At 48.8% G+C, this 24,008-nt stretch overlaps 1 protein-coding gene and 1 long non-coding RNA gene across 5 annotated transcripts; both read left to right on the forward strand.

Moving 5' to 3' along the window:
- The first annotated feature begins 11,222 nt into the window (after positions 1–11,222).
- On the forward strand, positions 11,223–13,881 carry LOC122237369 (antimicrobial peptide NK-lysin-like). 3 transcript variants are annotated; one of them, XM_042981881.1, is made up of 4 exons: positions 11,223–11,880; positions 12,405–12,508; positions 12,989–13,072; positions 13,503–13,881. In XM_042981881.1, the coding sequence occupies exons 1-4, from the start codon at positions 11,829–11,831 to the stop codon at positions 13,515–13,517; spliced, it is 255 nt and encodes an 84-aa protein (XP_042837815.1). In that variant the 5' UTR covers positions 11,223–11,828; the 3' UTR covers positions 13,518–13,881. The 3 variants fall into 3 exon arrangements, 1 of the variants encoding a protein (XP_042837815.1); XR_006215850.1 differs by lacking the exons at positions 12,989–13,072; positions 13,503–13,881 and having other exon boundaries at positions 11,223–11,929; positions 12,405–12,506; XR_006215849.1 differs by lacking the exons at positions 12,989–13,072; positions 13,503–13,881 and having other exon boundaries at positions 12,210–12,506.
- Positions 13,882–14,346: 465 nt separating this feature from the next.
- LOC122237370 lies at positions 14,347–23,389 on the forward strand. 2 transcript variants are annotated; one of them, XR_006215851.1, is made up of 5 exons: positions 14,347–14,378; positions 21,368–21,483; positions 22,050–22,214; positions 22,538–22,836; positions 23,317–23,389. It is a non-coding gene; the product is annotated as an uncharacterized LOC122237370 (long non-coding RNA). The 2 variants fall into 2 exon arrangements; XR_006215852.1 differs by having other exon boundaries at positions 22,733–22,836.
- Positions 23,390–24,008: the final 619 nt, after the last annotated feature.

Genomic DNA, 24,008 nt, shown 5'->3' on the forward strand with positions numbered 1-24,008 from the left:
CCCGTGGGCCTCTCTGTATTCAGCCAGGTGGTCACTGTGGGCCCTTTATACATTCATTCCATCTTTCAAGCCTGTTTGCCTAAAAACGGTCTCTTATAGAGGCTTTTGGGAAGAACACAGTTTCTGGGTATTAGGAGAGCTGAGTCTCTGCCCTAGTCTCTGCTCCATGATTAGGTTAAGCCCATCCCCTTTACCAGTAATTACTTTGGGGTAAACATGTGTTCACATTCTGGTCCAGCAGAAGTCCTCCGGGGGCTGCAAACGTGGGTGTATTTCTGAGCAATGTGTCCTTCCTGGTTAAGAGACAGTTGGGAACAAAATGCTTCTTTCTCCCTGTGGACATGCCCATGCAAAGATATGATGTTGGAGTGATAGCCACCATACTGTCCCAAGGAAGGAGAGACAGGAGAAGCCCAGAGAAACAGTTCGGAGTCCTGACCTGACAGAATTAAGTAATTCTGAATGCTTTTTGACTGCTCATACAATTTCTAGTGAGATATTTCTTGGGTGCAGCCCAAATAATCTAAACCAAAGACAGAATGAAGGGAAGAAGGAAGAAGGGAGAAAGCAAGAGAAGAAGGAAGTCAGTCAAATCTTTCCATCTTTTCTATGCAGATTAAATCCCGTATCCTCCAAGGGGGTCTGTGAGTTCCCCCCACTGGAGTCCATCTCCCCTCCTCTTGTCCCCATTGAGCATCTGTCTTTTGTGACAGCTCTTCGCTGTCAGGTTGCTTTCCTAGAAAGAGTGGGTCAGGCACTGTAACAGAGCAGTGGACGAGGCAAGATTCAGGTAGCAGGTATATACTGACAAAAGCCAATATCCAAGTGAGGCCATAGGGGAAGCCAGAGTCATGTCAGTGATTCTGGGATGGAGCTGGTAGGTGAGGGTGGTGAGGGGGGGAGAGGTGGACTCAGAAGGGGTATAAGAAGCCCACTTTGAAGGCCTCTGGAGCCAAGGTCTCACCAATCCTAAAAGCCAGAGATGCAAGTTGCCAGTGACTTTGGAGCTTCTCAAAGGATAGGGCCCATGTAGGGGTGATGCTGGGATGGGAGATTATGAGAAGTTTGTGAAGTTATGAATAGAAGATGGACATGAGGCAGAAAAGGAGATAAAAGAATTAAAATCTGAGAAAAGAGGCCTGGGTGAAGCTGGGCCCCTCTTGTGGCCTGGGAACTTGAGAAATTGGTCAGGGGCAGTTCCGATGAGGTTTGCTAACTCTATGAGAAACCCTCGATCTCTCCTCTGTGTCACACTCTGAGTTATCACTCAGGTGGTGGGGACCATGTGGCCTGGAGTGTGAGCTCAGTTTTGATCAGGAACACCAGAGAGGTTCAAGAATCAGCCCTCCCCATCTGCAATGCCTAGTTGATCAGAGTGGTGCATTCAGGAGCTTCTATCCAAAACACAAAGCAGGTATGCTGGTCATTTCTAACCAACAGTCAGGCTTCCAGGGTCAGGAGGCTGCCCAAGCATTGGAAAGGGCTTTTAGAATCAGTTGATACATAAAGTATGTCTGGAACATGTAGTTCCAGAGAAATGCATCCAAAATATTAGAGGAACCTATACCATGTGGAGCTGCTTCCAGTCATCCATCCATCCATGCATCCAACCCATGTATCATTCAGATTTCCTTCAGTCACTTCCTTCCAGATCAACTCCATCCATCCATCCATCCATCCATCCATCCATCCATCATCCATCCATCCATCCAAAAAGACACAAGGAAGTGATGGACATGTCCACCTTCTTGACTGTCTCAACGGATTGATAGGTGCAGAGATGTAACAAAACTGACAAAGTTGTATACAATAAATGTATGCAGGTGAGTGTACTTTAACTATATCTCAAAGTTGGAGAAAGAAAGGTAATTAGTATGTACCGGAAGGTCAAAATTGATAATAACTCAAAATATCTATCAACAGGACAGTAGATAAATTATGGAATATTTGCACAGTGGAATAGTGCCTGGCAATAGAAACGAACAAACTCCTCACACACACAATACCATGCATGAATCTCTTACACATTAATGCTGATCAGATGTCAGACACAAGAGAATGCATTATGTCTCATTCTATTTACGTACATTACAATACTAGAGAAAATAGGACTATAGTGTTTAAGAGCATGTGCTCAGATGATTACTACAGAGTCAAGCAAGGTCATGAGTACCATTAAGGTCAGGGTAGCATTGCCATAAGGGAAGAGATGGAAGGGACTTCTGGGGTGCTGGCAGGGTTCTTGGCCAGAGTGGTGGTTACAGAGATGTTTCCTTCAAAGGAAACAATTGAGCTGCCCATTTTGTTTTGTGCACATTCCTGAATATGTTTTCCGTTCCATAACTAAGAATGGAACAATGTATGTGTACTATGCTTGTATGGAAAGATAAAAGAAAGTTTTAACAGTAGTTTCCCCTGAGGAAGAGGCTATGGAATAGTGGGGTATGGTGGTGGGGAATGATTATATCTGATTTCCTTGTGCTTTTTGTAACTAAAAAATTTAAAGATTTTCCTCATGCTGTTCATAAATAGAAGTGAAAAATTTTAAATCAGAAACTCGTTGATGATAGAACAGAGAAGGGAGAAAGAGCTCTCCAGTGGCAGGTGGTAGCATGGGGATCCAAGCAGAGTAGAAGAAAGAGCCAGAAGGATGGCTGTGGGCATTTGTGAGTATGTGTGTGTTCAGTGGTACACAGAAAGATGGTACTTGCAGAGATGCAAAGCAGAGAAGGACTTGATCCTCTATTGCTGGCATTGAAGACAGAGGGGGTCATGAGCCAGGGAATGCCAGCAGCCTCTAGGAGCTGAGAACGACCCTCAGCTGACAGATGGTAAGCAAATGGGAACTTCAGTCCTACAAGCCCAGGAAACTGAATTCTGCCAACAACCTGAATGACCTTGGAAGTAGATTCTTCCCAGATAAGAGCCTGAGCAGCTAACACCTTGATTTGACCTTGAGAGACCCAGAGCAGAGGAACAGGTTGAGTCCACCCAGATTTCAGAAGAAGGAACGGTCAGGCCCTAAACGGGTGTTGTGTTAAGCTAGTATGTTTATGGTAATTGCTACAGCGACAAGAGAAAATTGATATAGCCATGGGCTGACGAGGGCAATTGAAGTGATTTCTCACCATGTTGCATGAGGGGGCCCTTGGAGACAACATTGTATGGGTCAGGGGCTTCTGGAAACAAAATGAAGAGAAACTCATAAAGGACACTGAGAGGCTGCATTAAAAAAAATTTTTTTTAATGTCTTTATTTATTTTTGAGAGAGAGAGAGAGAGAGAGACAGACAGAGTGTGAGCAGGGGAGGAGCAGAGAGAGGGAGACACAGAATCTGAAGCAGGCTCCAGGCTCTGAGCAGTCAGCACTGAGCCTGACACAGGGCTCGAACTCACAAACTGTGAGATTATGACCTGAGGCGAAGTTGGACGCTTAACCAAATAAGCCACCCAGGAGCCCTGCCCAAAGAAGCTGCATTATTGACCCAACTCCACTTGGACATGGGGAGTGATGGGAAAAACTGGCATTCAGCCTCCCAGCATAATCTGAGTCACCTTGACCATGATCTACTCTTCAAAGGTACGACTGCATCCTGCTGACCACAACCCTGGCAGGTTAAATCATCGGGTTAACAGAAGGAACAAACGCATGTGCATGTGTGTATGTGTGCACATGCATGAGTGCCCACCACACTCCCAGGGTACCCTGAATATATAGAGGACACAGTGCAGTGACGGAGATGCTCATCTCTGGTAGAGTATGTTAGTCCACTGCCACTTCTTTTACAGGAGGATTACAGGGATAATGAAAGCTGTCTCAGGCAGGGCTCAGTGCAGAAAACAGGACAACACCAGGGCTCTCAAGAGGAAGGGACTTGAAAGAAGGAATTACGTCCTTACAAACTCTAAGTAGGACTGAAGGAGCTGGTTCTGGATTGGGCCTCAAGGAATAGGCCTAGAGCAATAGGTGTCTCTGAGGTTGCCCCTGAGTTCGGAGTTCAAGGACACACATCCAAAGCTGCCGTCTGGGGATTGCAAAGCCCAACTTAAGAAGCCTTTGGGTACTGGTAGGCCTCCTTCTCCCAAACCTCACATTTCCAGGACATTGCTTACCAGCCAAAACAGTCAGAAAGAGACGGAGAGGCGGCCCTTGGGGTCAGCCTCCCACACCCCACAGGGTTGCATCTGTCTGTAGATCCTGATTTCCTCCAGACCCAAGGTGCAATGAGTTCTGAGAAATGTGAGTGCAACTTTTCAACCTCTCCAGCAAGAAGGAGGGAAACACGAAGGGTGAGTCTAACCACCCAAAGGTAGACTTTGGGTAGCCACCCAAAGGTCTTTGTTCTTGCTTTCTTCTCTCTTGTTTATATTTTGAGCGGTGAGCTACTGCTTGGAGTTCCTTTTTATTATTATTATTATTTGATAAAAATGTTTACTTAAGTTTGTATTTAGAGTTAACAGTGAATCTCATGTTTACAGAAAGCTTGCACAGAGTACTTCGTTGGGTAACACAAATATCAGTATGGCCAAATGTTAACTCATTTCACTGATTGAATCAAAGTGATATTGGTAATATACAGTGTTCCCAAACAAGTGTAAACACATTTCCTAGAGTTATTTTATTTGTAAAAGAAAACATTATGTAATAAATAGAATTATATCCCCAAAAGATACATTATGAAAAAGTATAAAGTTTAGGGGGGAAACCTTCAGTTCAGTTCTTTTTTATACGTCCCAGCTCATCATTCTTTCCCATTTTAAAAAGGATTCTTATTGTAGTTGTAAGTTTTGATCAGTGTTAAGGGTAAAACTAATTTGTTAAGTCATTCACAAATTATTAAAAATTTTTAAATGTTTAGATTTTGAGAGAGAGAGAGAGAGAGACACAGAGTGAGAGTGGGGAGGGGCAAGAGAGAGAGGGAGACACAGAATCTGAAGCAGACTCCAGGCTCTGAACTGTCAGCACAGAGCCGGACATGGTGTTCGAACCCACGAACCAGGAGATCATGACCTGAGCCGAAGTCGGACGCTTAACCAATTGGACTTCCCAGTGTCCCCAAATCATTCATATATTATTATTGATCATGAACTGTAAGTGAAACAAAGCAGCATTTCCAGTTGACAAATGCAACCTCAAGTATTTTGATGTCTCTTAAAACTGTAGCAACGAGAAAACTATTGGCAAAGTACAACCAGGGATTGGTCTTCCCAAAATACACTGGAGTGTGTACTTTAAGTAAAAGGATGATTGCTTGAAGTAGCAGAGTTGGTAAGCAGGTACCAAGAGAACACAGGATCAGTTTGGAGAAGAGTATTTTCTAGAGCTCACATTATAATTGGATGGGATGAAAAGGGAAAATATAGGATAGTCTCACTCACAGAGGAAGTCACCCCAGCAGCCTGTATTGAGGTCATAACTTCTGACCAGAGGTTCCAGAAACCAAACATAGAATCATCACCGTGGAAAATGACGGCAGTAATCCTGAATGCTCACGTAGAGAGGACCGTGAAAGAAGAAAGCTTCTGTGCCTCAGGCTTTGATCAGTTGCTGGATCTCTCAAAACATCAGCAAGGACCAAAATCCAAATTAAAATTATCGTAAAGAAAAAATGAAATTACAGTAAAGAAATAAAAATAGGTTTTGACACCTGAGTGGAGAGTTGGTGATTTTAGAGAAATGCAGGTGCTAATCTGCACAAACTATCAGGAAAGCTGGATAATGCAAAAAGCTGGCGGTAAAGGGAATCACTGGAGTAAATAGGCAGATGTAAATAATTGGAGTACAGAGGTCTCCAGAGCCTGAGGCCTAAAATTACACATCCCTGAAATAGAACACAGTGGAAGTGGTCACTGAAAGTCAAAGATGGATGAATGCTAGTGAAATGTGCACGTAGTCCATAACATTCGGAAGGGCGTTTTTATTCTCATTCCAACTGTGAGGACATTTAGTGCTGTTTCCCCAAGTATAACCAAGTAGAGCACAGTTAACATGGAGGCGCTGGTTCGGTCCAGTGAACAGAGCCATTCTATAAAGTGAAAGCAGTCGTGTGTAGTTAAATTTCAGGCGGTCTGCTGAAATACACACACTCAAACCCTGCTTCCCTGTTTTCTCTCCTGTGCTTTCTCTGCTGGGTCTTTCTGTGATGGTCTTCTGATTTCATTTCCTTTTTACTGCCTTTCATGAACTTCTGGTTCCCTGCATTCATTTTGTTGTGGCCACATGCCCCATGAATAAGCTCAGGGTCCTGGCACAGTGTGGGAGGAGGAATGATTCCTCGCAGCTCAACCTTCCTGGTAAGGCAGATCTGTCCCGTGGCTGCGCCTGGGAGATGCTGAGGAAATGTCCTGTGGTCACCTTGGCAGCCGCACTGCTGGAGCTTGGTTCCTGTGCCTAAGATTCTTCCCAGCACACTTTTGAGAGACACAAAAGATGACTTGGAAGAACAAAAGGCCATGCTATGCTCACGGTTGGAAAAGTGACTAGAAAGGCGTAAACGTTCTTCATGTCAATGTTTCATTCTAACAAAATTAAAATGAGAATTACAATGTGATATTTTACTTGTTGATTTAATTTCTAAAGTTAAGTATTGTCTTTAGTAGTTCATATATATTTAGTATATAAGGTATGCTTTATGTATACTTTTGGTATATAAATTATTACAGTAATTAAAATATCTGCTGTGTAATTTCATTTTTCAATTGATTAATTAATTAATTAATTAATTATCCCCCCCCCCCAACAACGACATAGTTGACACACAGTATTACATTAGTTTCAGGTGTACAACATAGAGATTTGACAGTCTGTATGTCACCACAGGGGAAACTACCAGCCATCACCATGCGATGTTATTGCAATACCATTGACTATATTCCATACGCTGTACGTATATTCCTGTGACTGTTTTGTGCCTGTGACTGATTCGGTCCATTACTGTGTCTCCCACTCCCCTTTTTCCATTGTGTCCATCTCCTCAAGATGCTCCCCTCAGGCAACAATCAGTTTGTTCCCTGTTTTTATAGATCTGGTTCTGCCTTTTATTTGTTTTGCTTTTAAGATTCCACATATAAGTGAGCTCATATGGTATTTGTCTTTCTCTGTTTTACTTCACTTGGCACGACACCCATAGGTCTATTCGACGTTGTTGCAAATGGCAAGATCTCATTGTGTTTTTGGCTGAGTCAAATTCCACTGTGTGTATATACTACACCTTCTTCATCCACTCGTCTATCCGTGGACACTTGGGTTGCTTCCATATCTTGGCTATCGTAAATAATGCTGCAGTAAACATAGGGGTGCATGTATCTTTTTGAATAGTATTTTTGTTTTCTTTGAGTACATACCAAGTAAAAGAATTACTGGATCATATGGTATTTCCATTTGTAATTTTTTGAAGAACCTCCATATCGTTTCCAAAGTGGCTGCACCAATTTACAAGCCTGCCAACAGTGGGTGAAGACTCCCTTTTCTCCACACCCTCAGCAACACTTGTTATTTCTTGTCTTTTTGATTCTAGCCATTTGATTTGTATTTCCTTGATGATTTGTGATGTTGAGCATCTTTTTTCTTTTGCAAGAGAGAGAGAGAGAGAGAGAGAGGTAGTGGGGTTGGGGCAGAGAGGGGGTGTGACCTGTGAGCTCACAGCTTGTGGGTTCGAGCCCCGCGTCGGGCTCTGTGCTGACAGCTCGGAGCCTGGAGCCTGCTTCAGATTCTGTGTCTCCCTCTCTCTCTCTGCCCCTAACCACTCACATTCTGTCTCTGTCTCTCTCAAAAATAAATAAACATTAAAAAATATTAAAAAAAAAGAGAAACAACTATAAAACCTAGAAGAAATCAAGAGGATACCTTCATGGTCTTGGAGAAAGCTAAGATTTCTTACAGAGGATACACAAAGCAATGACATTCACACAGGAAATCCTGAAGGGTCTGGGCTTGACTTGCAATGGGCCAATCCAGGGAACCCCATGAGTAGGAAGAAAATAGGACATGTCTAGGTGCTCTTCACTGGGACTCCAGAGACTTGGGTGGAAGCTTGTGACTACTGAACCTCATCCTGTATCCCTCAACTCCCCAGGCAAGAACTTACTGGACTATCTGGTCTTACCAAATACCCACAACAAAGATAGAAATGAGCCACCCTCCAGAGGCTTTTCCCCTTCATTAATGTGGTCTTCACACATTAGACCGAGGTCTGTACATGCGGTTAGAGAACAGGAAGCCTGCTGACAGCCGGGAAGCAACGCCTGGGCTGGCTGTGAGAGGGGTAGCAGCTCCACACTGGACACCTAGATAGGGACAGTGTGAGATGGGGGAAAACTTGGACTGTGGAGTCGGCCAGACCTAGGTTCTCATCCCCAGCCTTATCCTGTTAGGCTATGTGCCCTTGGGGCAATTCATTGGCCCTCTGAGTCCTGGTTTCCATACCTGAGGTGAACCAGTCTAACATCATTTGATCATTTGGTCTGAGGGCTGTCCTAGGCATGGTGGGGGGGATGCTGTCGGCAGAAGCGAACCTGCCCTTGCGTGGGCCACTGTAGCTGCACACAGTGCAACACTTCAAACTTACCTTTTCACAAACAAGCTCCTTTTCCTGCTTTTCCTGCTTCCCAACCAGCCCTCAGCCTCCTAGGCCTGAAATATTGTAAGACTTTGGCCTTCTGTCTCCTCTATTTCCTGTATATCCTATCAAGTCTTCCTTCAAAATGCCTTTTAGCAAGAAGTCCTCCTGTAGCCCATACTGCTACTGCCTACTGATTCCTGTTGCTTGCCCTCCTTCCTGGCAGAATCCCAATTTTGTTCGAAGTGACAATGAAAGTCCAACAAAAGGCTTTCTTCCTTAAAGGCCTTTGCAGCTGGGGGTAGCTCTGAGACCCATGCATGAGATGGAGGCTAATGGGTTCTGGGACCACCCCTTCCTGCTTCATTCTTTCTATTTTCCCATCTGGGATGGAGGACCTATGGCAGCCATCTTGAGATCTTCTCTGAAGACCTTATCCGAAGAAGGCGTCCTATCACTCACATAGACTCTTGCGCCAGCCATCAGAGGGCTTTTCCCAATTTCTGCTCTGCCAGAAAGCATTGTGAAAGCATCGTGGTGGACGCACGAGGCCAAAATCAAAGGACTCCAGTTATAGCTCATCCCTAAAGTAGAACAGTAAGAAACCTGTGGAAATGAGGAAGGAAATCTACATAGACTGATGTGGAACCATATTCATGATATTTTGTTAAACTAAAAAGGTTGCTTAAAAGTAGCCTTTTTGGTATATAATTATAAACATAAACTCATTCTGAAGTATATGCATTTTAAAGTGTGAATGGATATTCCTGTGAATCTTCAACAGGGTCATTACATCTGCCTGATGAATTCTAGGTTGTATTTGTTTTCTCTTATCTGATCAAAATATTTTTCAATAAAAATAGAAGCAGTGGACAAAAGAACTTAAAATGCTGAAATTCCATGCTCCTTAATCTGGCATTCTGTGGCTTCCACAATGGACAGGAATGAAGACACTGTGTGTGTGTGTGTGTGTGTGTGTGTGTGTGTGTGCGCACGCCTGCACGTGAGTGCCCACAAGTATGCCAGTGTGAGCATTTATGAGTTCTTCAGAGTGTGTCAGTGTGTGCGTATATGTAAATGTGTGTATCTAGGGTCAATGAATGTGTGTGTGTGCTCTGTGACTTAGTGTGTGAGTGCTTTGCAGAGTGTGTGGGTGTGAGTCACTGTGAGTGTGTAAGGAGTGTGATGTGAGCGAGCGTGTGTGTGGTGAGATGGTGGGTGTATTTGTCCTCCTGGGCTCAAAGAGAAGAGGCAGAAAGGATTCAGGAGCCCCAACTTTCTCAAGCCAGTCTGATCCATCATGGGGTACAGCAAGCCTGCCTTCCCCACCCTCCACTCTGCCCACCTAGAAGCAAAAAGGAATGACAATGAGGAGGGCCTCAGTCTGTCTGTGGAGGGGCCTGTCTGTCTGTTTTTATTCTCCATGACAGCTGACCCCCAGGCTCTAACTGGCTGCTAAGCTGGCAATCCGCCTGGTCACACACCCTGAGAAGACGACCAGGTCAGCTACTCCCTCTCAATCCTTCCAAAGCTCCTTGAGCAAAAGGTTTTGTGGCCAATGATGTTAGGAAACCCGGAGAAATTGTGGGATCCACAAGAGACGCTGGCGTGTTAAGGGTGCTGAGAAATCCCTTGGGAGGGAAGCCTGTTGCACCTTCCTAGACTAGCATTCACTCTTGAGAGCAGGAACCCCTCTACTCCCCTCGACAGCACCTGCTCACCTCCCATGGGAGGAGGTCTCACAGAAGCCACGTTGGGGAATGCTGACCCAGCCTACCTGGCACATCGCAGGCTGTAAAGCTCCCTCACCCACACACACACACGTCACTGGGGCCCTGTGAACAGATGACACTACACCCATTTCACAGGTAAGGGAAATGAGGCTCCAGGAGGTGGAGTATGTAGCTCAAGGTGCCCCCAGCTTGTCGGAGGCCTGCTTGCCTGGACTCCACCCTCTTTCCTTCTAGGCAGAAGCTGAGCGGAGAGCAGGGCTCTGAATGGGCTCAGGAAGTAGAGTATTTCAGAGAAAAAGGCCAGGCTGAGGCTCAGCACTAGCCCATGATGGGATTCCCGGGCAGGTGGAAGGTGTGGAGGGGTCCCAGCAGATACTGAAGGGGGACGGGGGGCTGGGAGGTGCTGAGGGGGCCTTGCCAGCTCGTCCTGGCTGCGTGCCTCTGCCGTCTCAGCAGCTGGAGGTGGGGGAAGTTTCTAGTCCAAGCAGGACCCCAGGCGACCCCGAGGCTGAGGTCAGGGCCCCTGCTCTCCGCACCCAGTTTCCTCCTCTGAGCCGCGAAGGAGGTGGGGGAAGGTTGCCAGACAAAAGGTGGGATGCCCAGTGTAATGTGAGTGTCAGGTAAACAGCAAACACATTTCAGTGTGAGTGTATTCCATGCAATCTCTGGGACACACTTAGACTAAACAATGACTTATTTTCTATCTGATAGTGGATGTGACCTGCGCAGCTTGTATTTTCATTGCAGATGAGGCCAGTGACCTTCATGGCACAGATGAGGGGAAAGACCCAGGAGTTGGGACTAGATCCCTGTCCGTGGCTCACTTCCTTCTCAAGGGCCGTCTTTCCCTATGGACCAGGTGAGGGACGGCTGGGCTGGACCTGGCTCTGAGGGAAAAGCCTGCCTCCGTGATGGTGGCCAGGAGGCTGGTGAGGGGCTGGGGACCCAGGGTGTCTGTGGTGCCCATGCCCGGGGATCACCAAGCCCGAGAGCAGGGCTGGGAGGAGCTGTCTGCATCTACACTGAGGGACCTGTCTCTAAATCTGGAGGAATCTGGTGGTGCTCCATTGGCTGAGATGGTTGGGGGAGAGCAGGGATACAGGAGGTGGCTGGTGGAGGGACACCAGCATAGACCCCTGGGAGAGGAGGGGAGGGAAGGGGGAGGGGTGGGAAGCTCCAGGGCCAAGGGCCCTACCTGAGCCTTCAGGTGCAGGGATTGCTCTGTTCATTACCTCATCTGAGGGCAGGGGGTGGGGGGCATCATGGTAGCTGCTGCCCTCCAGCACCCCTCACTCACTGGGAAAGCTCTAACAGTGTGTGGGTGTGTGTGTGTGTGGCCGGGGAGGTGGAAGACAGTGTGGAGTCTCTGAGGAAGAACTCCTCCCCCCACTTCTCCACAAACTGGTGTCTGTGTTTGTGGTAAAGCCAGTGACACGGGGACATGGCCTATAAGAGGAGCAGGACCCGGCAAGGTCAGATTGCGAGGTGGCCAGCCACATAAAGCGGGGTGTGAAGAGTGCTTCAGCAGCTGCCCCACCATGACCTCCTGGGCCCTCCTGCTCCTTGCCTCAGTGCTCCTGGCCACCCCGGGTAAGGACATTCCCCCATGCACATCCTGGCAGCTACTTCTTAGCAGAGGGTAGGGACAGTCTGGAGACTGGGTTGGGCTGGGCCACCAGATTTGAACTCCTGGGGGAAGGCAAGAGAGAAAGAACGACCTCTGAAAGGAGATGAGGGTAGTGTTCTCTTAGAGCAGCTCCAAATCCGTGTGTGTGTGTGTGTGTGAGACAGAGATGGGGGGGGGGGGAGAGAGAGGAGAGAGAAAACAGAAAAACAGAGACAAAGACAGAAAAGAGCTTCATGGATGATGTTGGTGGGGGGCGGGGGTGGGGGGCAGATAATCTTCTCCTGTTTTCCAGAAAGAATTGAGAGCATGTCTGTTGCACAGAGACTGGGTCAGAGCAGCTCCAGGGCAGAGCGCAAGGACAGGCCTCCTGGATTCCTCACAGATCCCTGCTCCTGGCCTGTTTTCTAGCTACCTCCTGGGCTCCCACCAGCCAGGAGATCTGTCTCCTTCCACTTGTGAAGGGGTGCTGATGGTGTTTCTTCCCCAGGGCTGACCTTTTCTGGTTTGAACCCTGAGGACAATGACTTGATGACCGCTGACTTGGGTCAGGAAAAGCAGTTCTTAGAGAGCTTGGTCCTGGAGTCCCCCCAGGTTGGTGGCTGGTTCCCTGCTCACTTCCCATAACCACCCCCTCACACATTGTCTCCTCCCCGGGAGCAGCAGGCAGGGCTGCACATCTCGCTGGGCAGAGGGGTGGGGAGGCAGGGCTGTGGGCTGAAGATGCTGGTTTTGTGCACCATTGTGCCCGTGGCAGAGGTCGGGGGGCTACCTGGGTCTGGCTGAGCTCTCCCCAGGAGGGTCCCCCGGGTTCTGACCAGAGTAGAGAACAGGGTCAGGGGCTGCTCTGGGTGAGGTGCTGTGGGTGTGGGGCAGGGTCTGGGGTGTGTCAGCCCTACCAAGACTAGCAGGAAGGTGGGCAGGGACCAGCCAGCCTGCTTCAGGCCTGAAAGCACAGAAAGATCCTCGATGATCCTGCTGGCCTAGGAGACACCAGAGAGCTCCTCCTGGGTCCCTGCCAAGGACTGTTGGGGTGTCTGAGACACCATCCCAGGATGCATTGTTTTCTGACAGGGTGACCAGCTGGCTATCAAATGCAAGATTTGTAAGGTGACAATCCAAGCTCTGAGAAAAGCCTTGGGAAATGATATCACACGGGTGAGGCTTGTGATTTGGGGAGCCATTTGCAGGGCGGCCAAGGGTATGAGTGGGCTTGTAGGGCTAAGGGTGACACTGAGGAAGGGGTTGATCCCTGGTTGGGCCAGAGCTTCTCAGCAGGGGATCTGTGGTCCCCCTGGTATCTGGGACTGACTTCAGAGAATCCCTTGAAATCATGAAGCTCTGTGAGTGTGAAAGTAGGAAGAGGAGGGTGCGTGATTTCCGTCCCATTGTCAAAGGAAATTTGTTCCCAGAGCAGGTAGGAATCTTTCCCCTTTGGCCCCTCCATGTGTGTCCAGGGACGAATTTTGTGAGATTGGTTGCATGGTGGTCTGGGCTAGACTGATATGCCCCAGATCTCCCAATTCCTAGAGCATGGCTTGGCCAAGCCCTTAATGCTTTCTGAGCCTCAGTTTTCTTTTCTGTTTAGTGGGATGGATCATAATCGCCCCTTGTAAGTTATCGAAGCCCTTTAAAGGAGCTGAGGGGTGGAGGAGCTTAGCTCCATGCCTGGCCCTGAGCACCTGCTGAACAAGGGATGTGTTACTACCAAGAAGCCCTGCTTCCCCTCCCTCCCTCCCTCTGCTTTGTTCCCTGATCCTGCTCATCTCCCTGGCGCTGCAGGGCCCACCCTCAGCCCTGGGACTCAGCTTTATCCTTCTCCACTGGATTGTGGGAGAAGGTACGTCCAAGTGGAATGTGCCAAGACTTCAAGTGCTTTCTTTTCCTAACCTTCGTCACACAGCCCTGTGCACGAGCCCCGTCAGACTGGGACCCAGGAAGCTTGGCAGGCAGAACCCTTCCTGTGGGTCTAGGAGCCGTGGGCGCTGTTCTCCACACAGAAGGCAGGGGGGGCAGGATAATGATGTACAGGGGAGTGGGACACTACAGGGTCAACTGTCCTTCTCGCAAGAGCCCCTCCTGGCCAGGCTTGGGCCAGGGCCTTGGTGCCTGGGCGTGAGGTCTGATCCCTGCCTCTCTAGCCTCTGCTCCGTGGCCGCCTGGCACCAGGCCCTCCTCCCAGCATGCCCTTGGTCAGGGTGCCCAGGGCCTAGAGCTGCTGGGGTCTGAGGGGGGCGGCAGTCCTGGGCCGAGCTCACCTGAATTCTCTGTCTTCCTATGGTGCTGTTACTGCAGGAAGCCATCAAACAGGCTGCGTCCCTGGTGTGCAGGGAGCTATTTCCACTGGATGGTATTTGCAAGGAAATAATCAATAAATTTCTTGATAAGATCACCCAGGGTATCATGAATGGGAAAAGCCCTGAGGAAATCTGTGTGAAACTCAGGATGTGCAAATCTGAAAAAGGTGAGTGCAGAGGTGACAGCAGGGACTCATTCCTGGAGGGCTCACATCATGTCCCCACATATGTACAATACGGTTTCGACCCACAGAAATCCAGCTGTGATACACATCCCACCAAGCTTCCCTGCAGTGACATGTTACCCCCACCACTGTGTGGAAAGTGGGGAGAAGATGGGTAGGTGGGCTGCAGCTGGAACCGGTTGAGAAATACTCCAGGCCATCCTGGGGTGCCATCAGGTCCCCATCTCCGGTCAGCTGTGTACTTGAGCAAGTAGCTCAACCTCTGTGAGCTTGAGTTTCCTTCCTTGTGAAGGGATAGGCATCCGTATTTCTGATTTTCAACAAGGATCGAATGAAATGATTACGTGTAAAGAGGTTAAGACCAAGCAAGCTGCCTCAGACTGGGATATTCAAAGACATCAGAGCCCTGATTGAACTCCCATCCCCCGGCCTAGTATGGGATCCCTGGGCATCAGAGAGACAGGTCACATCTTTGCCCAGGACACTAGGGACCTGAGAGCTGAGCTCAGGAACCCCGCTGGCAGGGAGGGCTCTCAGTCTCTCCCTCCAGGGCTGCTCAGCTGTGCCCGCAGATCAGGCCACGGCTGCAGCACATGGGCCGGGAAGGGCCCCTGATTGGCTCTGGCAGCTCGTGTAGCCCTGACCGAGGCTGTGGGACTTGATGCCGGCAGATCGGGGGTCACCTCATACTTTGAGGTCCTCACCATTTCCTGCGATTAGAGTCTGCGGTTTTCATCTCTGAAGCCCCACAACCCACACAAACCCCTGACTGGGTTCCAGGATGTGACTCCAGGTGTGCTCAGTAGGGACAGGTGGCTCTAGTCCCCATATCCCCCGGACAACACACACCCCTGCCCACTTGTCTGCTCTTGTCTCCACTCCAGGTCTCGGAGCCTCTGGGGTCTCTGACGCCACTCTGGGGAGAAGCACAGAGTCTCCCACAACCACCACCTGCTTCTGCCCTCCCAAATCCAGAGCCGGCCCTCCAGTGTGTCTCAGCTAACTTCTCATTGCCTTCCCCTGCAAGAGAATAAATGCCATGCAAACTTTTAGCCACAGCTTCTTTTCCTTTGGTGGACTTGAGGGGAGGGGCTCGGAGGCATGCTTGGGTGACTCATGGGTTCGTTCAATCAATGGGTATTGTTTGTCCCACACTATTCTAGACGCTAGGGATTTCATGACGAACTGGTCAACGTTAGCAGCCCTTACATATATGGTCATGAAATACTTATGAACAGTCACTAGAGAGACACACACTCCTCTGAGAGCCTGGGGTACACAGTGGATGTACCCCCAGATGCTCTCAGACCATGAGGAAGAGTAGCAGGGTTGTAGGTAAGAGTGTTCTGGTCATAGGGCACAGAAACCCACCCTTTGCTTCTCTCTGCAGGGAGCTGTCTTTTTGTTTTGGGAGATATATTATTTAGGATTTATTCTGTGTAAGCTACAGAAATCTTAGCTCTTTCTGGTTCAAATAAAAAAGTCAATTTATTGGCTCAAGTAATTAAACAGTGTAGAGATAGCTTCAGGCACAGAATGGTCCAGAAATGAGTGGTGTCCCCAGAGGTCCAGTCCTGCCATTCTCTCAGGTCTTTTCACAGCTGTATAGTGAGACTGATCTCAGCCAGCTTCCTTCTGGCAGCAGCCATGGCCACATTGGTCCAAACTTTACATTCCCCAGTATGTCATCAAGAGGGGAAGACAGTTCTTTGGTAGCCTCTCTGCCCTTGGAAGAGAATGGAAACTTCTTTCCTAGAAGCCCCATCAGATGTCTCCTGTGTTCTCATTGGCTCGAATAGGGCAGGTGTCATCTGGAACCCACCACTATGTTCCGAGGGCATGGGACACACAGATTAGCGTGAGCTGAGTCAGGGCACACCCCTGGCCAACCAGTCACTCGTGTGAAAGTGGACATGAAAATCTGGGAGATCATTGCTGGGAGAGGGACAGGGATACCAACATCACTAGACGCAAAGGTGCATCAGGCAGGGCTCAATCCAAAAAGCAGTTCCAGGACTCCCAGTGTGAAATCTGAAGCCATTTGAGTGTTAAAACACATAAGGAACATATGGGATTATAACCCATGGATTAAATGAGGATTAATGAATTCATAGAGATATAAATAAGACATTAATAATCAAATAAGGGAAATGGAGACATGTTACCTTATTCTAGATGCCAATTAATACATATAGACATAGTTGCAAAATTTATTCCCACAAAACACATATTGATTTGATATGTGCGACCTTAGCAGGTACGGGCAGCTTTATTAAGGGACTAGCAGTAAAGAATCGAAGAGAAATGGGGCCGAGCTGGAGGCCATGTGAAATTAGAGGTGGGGTCTGCGATTAAGGTGTTTACATGCAGGGGAAATGGTCCCAGGAGAGGGGAGAGGCCCATGGTGCTGGACAGATGTGAGGTACAGCCCCAGGGAAGGCCTTGTGAAGGGAGAGGAGGGGTCCAGGGCACATGGAGCGTCAGCACAGACTCCCAAAGGTGGGAGCTTTGGGAAGGTGGCCTCACCCTTAGGGATAAAAGCTAGTAAAGGACAGAGGCCAAGTCAGCTCCTGTAGCCTGTCAGGAGGTAGCGTGAGTGCACTGGCTTCATAATCCAGACTCCACTGGGGGTACCTGCTCACCGCCAGGCCCTTCTCAGTTCTCTACCATTTCCCCTGTCACCCACCCAAAAGCCCAGGACAGCAAGCCTGTGTCATGTGACATCCCTCCCTCCAGGCCACGTCGACCCCTGACCCAAACTAGAGCAAATGACTCCCTCCTGGGAAGTTGGAATTGCCCCATCCTGGTGCAGACCCCTTTGCCCTGGCCAGGCTCTGCATCTGTCTCTGGCTGGTCTTCAGACTTCCTTCTGCCTTGGCTCCCCCATCCCTTCTGGACAGGGCAGCCCCAGGCTCTTTCCAAACCGCAACCACATCTCCTCACCTTCCAGTGGCTTCTCTCGGAGCTCGGGACAAGTCCCTACTGTGTGTCACACCCTGGTGTCAGAATAGGAAACAAACGAAATAAAGACACTTACCTCAAGCACCTGCCAATCTACAAATGACTAGTAATACCACATTAAATTTACCTAGCACCCTAACTCCCCTCTGTTTGTAGAAGAAGCAACAATTATTCATTTTATTAACTGGCATTGCCTGAGAGCCTGTCCTATGGCCTCCTGTGTGATGAGGTGGGAAGGATGCAGAAGGAAGTTCTAATGCACAGGGACGTTGGTGGTTATCTCAAGGCGAAGCATTTGTGTGCAACGTGAGCCACCTCCTTCTATCAGGAACGCTATTTTTTCATTGCTGTGAGAAACTCAACAGAATTTACCATCTTAGCAATGTGGAAACGTACACGCAGCAGTGTTGAGTATATTCACATTGTTGTGACACAGACATCCAGATCTTTTTCATCTTACAAAACTAGAACTCCAGACTTATTGTGAAGGCACAACTTGCCTTCGCCCCCGTCTTAAAGCCTGAGAAAACTACAGTTTCTCAAAAGTGGTCCACATATTTCTATTTTATATTTCCTTTAATTTGACTACTTTAGACACTTTGTACAAATGGAATCAGATATTTGTCTTTTTGTAATTGCCTTATTTCACTTAGCGTGATGTCCCCAAAGTTCATCTTTGGTGTGGCAATCGACATGAGTTTTTGTTTTAAGGTGAAATAACGTGTGTGTGTGTGTGTGTGTGTGTGTGTGTGTATTTATATATATTTGAGGAACCACCACATTGCTTTGGGTAACGGTCTTACAGTTTTACAACAGTGCACACTTTCTCCACATCTTTACCAACACCTGATATTTTCCTTTTTTTTGATAAGGGTCATCTTCATGGGTGGGGTGCTATCTCCTTGTGGCTTTGCCTTGCATTTCCCTGACGATTATTGATGTGGGGAGCATCTTTTCATATGCTTGTTAGCCATTTCTATATTTTGTAGGGAGAGTGCCTGTTCAAAGTCTTTTGAGCTCATTTTTTATAATGTTTATTTATTTTTGAGAGACAGAGTGTGAGCAGGGGAGAGACAGAAAGAGAGGAAGACGTAGAATCTGAAGCAGGTCCAGCGTCTGCATAGCAACCCCCCCAACGTGGGGCTCAAACCCACAAACCGTGAGGTCATGATCTAAGCTGAAGTTGGACGCTTAACCGACCGAGCCACCAGGGGCCCCTCTTTTGCCTTTTTTAAATTATTTGCTGTTTATTTGTTGAATGTTAACATTTCTTTGTACTTTCTGGGTATTACTCCATTATTAATGATTTGCAAACATTTTTATGTATTCCATAAATTGCCCTTTTACTTTGTCAACTGTGCTATTTGATGCACAAAGGTTTTAAGCTTGATGCAATGCTATTTGTCCATATTGTTGCATTTCTTGGCGTCATATCTGAGAATTCACCACCAAGTCGGAAGTCATGCAGCGTTCCCCTTATGTTTTTTCTAGCGATTTTATAGTTTTGGGTCTTACATGTTAGGTGTTTGATCCTTTTCTAGTGACTCTTTTGCATATGGTGGAACATCAGGATCTACCTTCATTCTTCTTCATGGGGCTGTCCAGTTTTCCCAGCACCACTGTTTGAAGACATTTAAATTCCCTTTTATGAGCACGTTCTTCATAGGGTCTTGCAGAAATTGGTGAGCAGAACGGCAGTTTCTCAAAAGTGGTCCACATATTTGGTTAGTCACACGAGTACAAAGGTTATGAGGATTTTTAAGGGCAGCCTGTTAGCATGCTCTTTTCAGGGATTTTACAATAATTACACAAACAACCTCCAAATCAGATTAATCAACTCACATAAAATACAGTTAGAGGCCTCACTCCAGCCACGGAGTAATTTTCATCTAGTAAATCTACCGTTGGACAGTCTGAATCACTGGAAAATGCAGGTCTATGGCACCTAAACACATCTCAGTTTAATTCATTTTGGGGATTTTTAAGTATTTTCTGTGTGGAGGAGATGTTATCTGTAAATAGAGAGCTGTACGTCTTCCCTGCTAATCAAAGTGGGTTTTTTTTTCTTTTTTTCATTTTTTTGCTTAGTTCTCCTGGCTAGAATCGTCAGTACAATACCGAATAGATGTCTGGAGAGCAGACATCCTGTCTTGTTCCTGGTCTTTGGGGGAAGGTATTTAGTCTTTCTTCAGGAGTCTGATGTCAGCTCGGGGAATTTCATAGATGCCACCTATCAGCTTGCAGACTTTCCCTTCTATTGTTAGTGAGTGCTTTAACAAGAAGAGATGTTGAGTTTTTTCAAATGGTGTTTCTGTGTCCATCGAGAGGATCATGTGGTTTGTTTTTAAGCTTATTTATTTTTTGAGAGAGAGAGAGAGAGAGAGAGCGAGCACGTGCGTGCACATGCCAGCACATGAGCACGTGAGTGGGGGAAGGGCAGAGAGTAGGAGACAGAAGATCCGAAGGGGGCTCTGTGCTGACAGCAGAAAGGCCCATGAGAAGCTCGAACTCAGGAACCACGAGATCATGACCTAGGCCCAAGTCGGATGCTTAACCAGCTGAGCCACCCAAGCACCCCAGGATCATGCGGCTTTTATTTGGGTTCTGTTGGTACAGTGAATTACATAAATGATTTTGGGGTGTTAAATCACTTTGCATTCCTGAATAAATTCTGGTTGCTCTGGTACAGAATTCTTTTTATATGTTACTGGATTCAGCTTGCCAGGATTTTGAAGAGGGTTATGGCATCCATATTCAGGGGAGATATTGGTCTGTACTTTTCCTGTGTTGCCTTTTTCTGGTTTTGGCATCAGGGCATCCTTTTCTATTTTTTGGAAGAGTTTGGGAAGAATTCATACTAATTCTTCTAATGCTTGGTAGAATTCATCTGTAAAGATATCTGACCTGGATGTTTGTTTGTGGGTGGTGTTTGCGTGACTAATTCCATGTCTTTACTTATTATACATCTATTCACTCTTCCCATTCTTTTCAGTCTGTTTCGATAGTTTGTATCTCGACAGGGATGTGGTCCAATTTAATAACATATAACTGTTCATAGTATACCCATTCTCCTCTCTGTAAGGTCAAAATGTCCCTTCTTTTATTTCTGAATCTAATAACAAGGCAACACCCACTACTGTGTTAAAGTGTATCTGTCATTTACTCTTGATGACAGGAGCCCCATCCCCACTCCCCCTGCACAGCACCCGCTCACCTCCCACAGCAGTAACCCTTATAGAAGTCATGTTGGGGAATGCTGACCCAGGATACCAGATTACTTCTGCTTGGCACATCGCAGGCTGTGAAGCTTCCTCACACGTGTACACACACACACACACACCACTGGGGCCCTGTGAACAGGTGACACTACACCCATTTCACAGGTAAGGGAAATGAGGCTCCAGGAGGTGGAGTATGTAGCTCACGGTGCCCCCAGCTTGTCGGAGGCCTGCTTGCCTGGACTCCACCCTCTTTCCTTCTAGGCAGAAGCTGAGCGGAGAGCAGGGCTCTGAATGGGCTCAGGAAGTAGAGTATTTCAGAGAAAAAGGCCAGGCTGAGGCTCAGCACTAGCCCATGATGGGATTCCCGGGCAGGTGGAAGGTGTGGAGGGGTCCCAGCAGATACTGAAGGGGGACGGGGGGCTGGGAGGTGCTGAGGAAGGATTGAGAGGGAGTAGCTGACCTGCTCGTCCTGGCTGTGTGCCTCTGCCGTCTCAGCAGCTGGAGGTGGGGGAAGGTTCTAGTCCAAGCAGGACCCCAGGCGGCCCCGAGGCTGAGGTCAGGGCCCCTGCTCTCCGCACCCAGTTTCCTCCTCTGAGCTGCGAAGGAGGTGGGGGAAGGTTGCCAGACAAAAGGTGGGATGCCCAGTGTAATGTGAGTGTCAGGTAAACAGCAAACACATTTCAGTGTGAGTGTATTCCATGCAATCTTTGGGACACACTTAGACTAAACAATGACTTATTTTCTATCTGATAGTGGATGTGACCTGCGCAGCTTGTATTTTCATTGCAGATGAGGCCAGTGACTTTCATGGCACAGATGAGAGGTCAGACCCGGGGCGCTGGGTCTAGATCCCTGTCTGGGGCTCACTTCCTTTGCACGGGCTGTTGTTTCTCCCTATGGACCAGGTGAGGGACGGCTGGGCTGGACCTGGCTCTGAGGGAAAAGCCTGCCTCCGTGATGGTGGCCAGGAGGCTGGTGAGGGGCTGGGGACCAGGTGTCTGTGGTGTCCATGCCCGGGGATCACCAAGCATGAGAGCAGGGCTGGGAGGAGCTGTCTGCATCTACACTGAGGGACCTGTCTCTAAATCTGGAGGAATCTGGTGGTGCTCCATTGGCTGAGATGGTTGGGGGAGAGCAGGGATACAGGAGGTGGCTGGTGGAGGGACACCAACATAGACCCTTGGGAGAGGAGGGGAGGGAACGGGGAAGGGGTGGGAGCTCCAGGGCCAAGGGCCCTACCTGAGCCTTCAGGTGCAGGGATTGCTCTGTTCATTACCTCATCTGAGGGCAGGGGGTGGGGGGCATCATGGTAGCTGCTGCCCTCCAGCACCCCTCACTCACTGGGAAAGCTCTAACAGTGTGTGGGTGTGTGTGTGTGAGTGGCGGGGGAGGTGGAAGATAGCGTGGAGTCTCTGAGGAAGCACTCCTCCCCCCACTTCTCCACAAACTGGTGTCTGTGTTTGTGGTAAAGCCAGTGACACGGGGAGGTGCCCTACAAGAGGAGCAGGACCCGGCAAGGTCAGATTGCGAGGCGGCCAGCCACATAAAGCGGGGTGTGAAGAGTGCTTCAGCAGCTGCCCCACCATGACCTCCTGGGCCCTCCTGCTCCTTGCCTCAGTGCTCCTGGCCACCCCGGGTAAGGACATTCCCCCATGCACATCCTGGAGCTACTTCTTAGCAGAGGGTAGGGACAGTCTGGAGACTGGGTTGGGCTGGGCCACCAGATTTGAACTCCTGGGGGAAGGAAGAGAGAAAGAACAACCTCTGAAAGGAGATGAGGGTAGTGTTCTCTTAGAGCAGCTCCAAATCTGTGTGTGTGTGTGTGTTTGTGTGTGTGTGTGACAGAGAGAGAGAGGAGAGAGAAAACAGAAAAACAGAGACAAAGACAGAAAAGAGCTTCATGGATGATGTTGGTGGGGGGCGGGGGTGGGGGGCAGATAATCTTCTCCTGTTTTCCAGAAAGAATTGAGAGCATGTCTGTTGCACAGAGACTGGGTCAGAGCAGCTCCAGGGCAGAGCGCAAGGACAGGCCTCCTGGATTCCTCACAGATCCCTGCTCCTGGCCTGTTTTCTAGCTACCTCCTGGGCTCCCACCAGCCAGGAGATCTGTCTCCTTCCACTTGTGAAGGGGTGCTGATGGTGTTTCTTCCCCAGGGCTGACCTTTTCTGGTTTGAACCCTGAGGACAATGACTTGATGACCGCTGACTTGGGTCAGGAAAAGCAGTTCTTAGAGAGCTTGGTCCTGGAGTCCCCCCAGGTTGGTGGCTGGTTCCCTGCTCACTTCCCATAACCACCCCCTCACACATTGTCTCCTCCCCGGGAGCAGCAGGCAGGGCTGCACATCTCGCTGGGCAGAGGGGTGGGGAGGCAGGGCTGTGGGCTGAAGATGCTGGTTTTGTGCACCATTGTGCCCGTGGCAGAGGTCGGGGGGCTACCTGGGTCTGGTTGAGCTCTCCCCAGGAGGGTCCCCTGGGTTCTGACCAGAGTAGAGAACAGGGTCAGGGGCTGCTCTGGGTGAGGTGCTGTGGGTGTGGGGAAGGGTCTGGGATGTGTCAGCCCCACCAAGACTAGCAGGAAGGTGGGCAGGGACCAGCCAGCCTGCTTCAGGCCTGAAAGCACAGAAAGATCCTCGATGATCCTGCTGGCCTAGGAGACACCAGAGAGCTCCTCCTGGGTCCCTGCCAAGGGCTGTTGGGGTGTCTGAGACACCATCTCAGGAAGCATTGTTTCCTGACAGGGTGACCGGCTAGCTCTTAGATGCAAGACTTGTAAGCTGGTAATCGAAGCTCTGAGAAAAGCCGAGGGACATAGTATCACACGGGTGAGGCTTGTGATTTGGGGAGCCATTTGCAGGGTGGTCAAGGGCATGAGTGGGCTTGTAGGGCTAGGGGTGACACTGAGGAAGGGGCTGATCCCTGGTTGGGCCAGGGCTTCTCAGCAGGGGATGTGGGCTCCCTGGTATCTGGGACTGACTTCAGAGAATCCCTTGAAATCATGAAGCTCTGTGAGTGTGAAAGTAGGAAGAGGAGGGTGCGTGATTTCCGTCCCATTGTCAAAGGAAATTTGTTCCCAGAGCAGGTAGGAATCTTTCCCCTTTGGCCCCTCCATGTGTGTCCAGGGACGAATTTTGTGAGATTGGTTGCATGGTGGTCTGGGCTAGACTGATATGCCCCAGATCTCCCAATTCCTAGAGCATGGCTTGGCCAAGCCCTTAATGCTTTCTGAGCCTCAGTTTTCTTTTCTGTTTAGTGGGATGGATCATAATCGCCCCTTGTAAGTTATCGAAGCCCTTTAAAGGAGCTGAGGGGTGGAGGAGCTTAGCTCCATGCCTGGCCCTGAGCACCTGCTGAACAAGGGATGTGTTACTACCAAGAAGCCCTGCTTCCCCTCCCTCCCTCCCTCTGCTTTGTTCCCTGATCCTGCTCATCT

The sequence above is a fragment of the Panthera tigris genome, chromosome A3, assembly GCF_018350195.1.
Source record: "Panthera tigris isolate Pti1 chromosome A3, P.tigris_Pti1_mat1.1, whole genome shotgun sequence".
NCBI lineage: Eukaryota > Metazoa > Chordata > Mammalia > Carnivora > Felidae > Panthera > Panthera tigris.

Coding starts and splice junctions, on each gene's coding strand:
- LOC122237369 (XM_042981881.1), top strand. CDS start 11,829: ATGACCTCCTGGGCCCTCCTGCTCCTTGCCTCAGTGCTCCTGGCCACC. Junction 11,881..12,404: donor AGTGCTCCTGGCCACCCCGG/GTAAGGACATTC, acceptor TTTCTTCCCCAG/GGCTGACCTTTTCTGGTTTG. Junction 12,509..12,988: donor TGGTCCTGGAGTCCCCCCAG/GTTGGTGGCTGG, acceptor GTTTTCTGACAG/GGTGACCAGCTGGCTATCAA.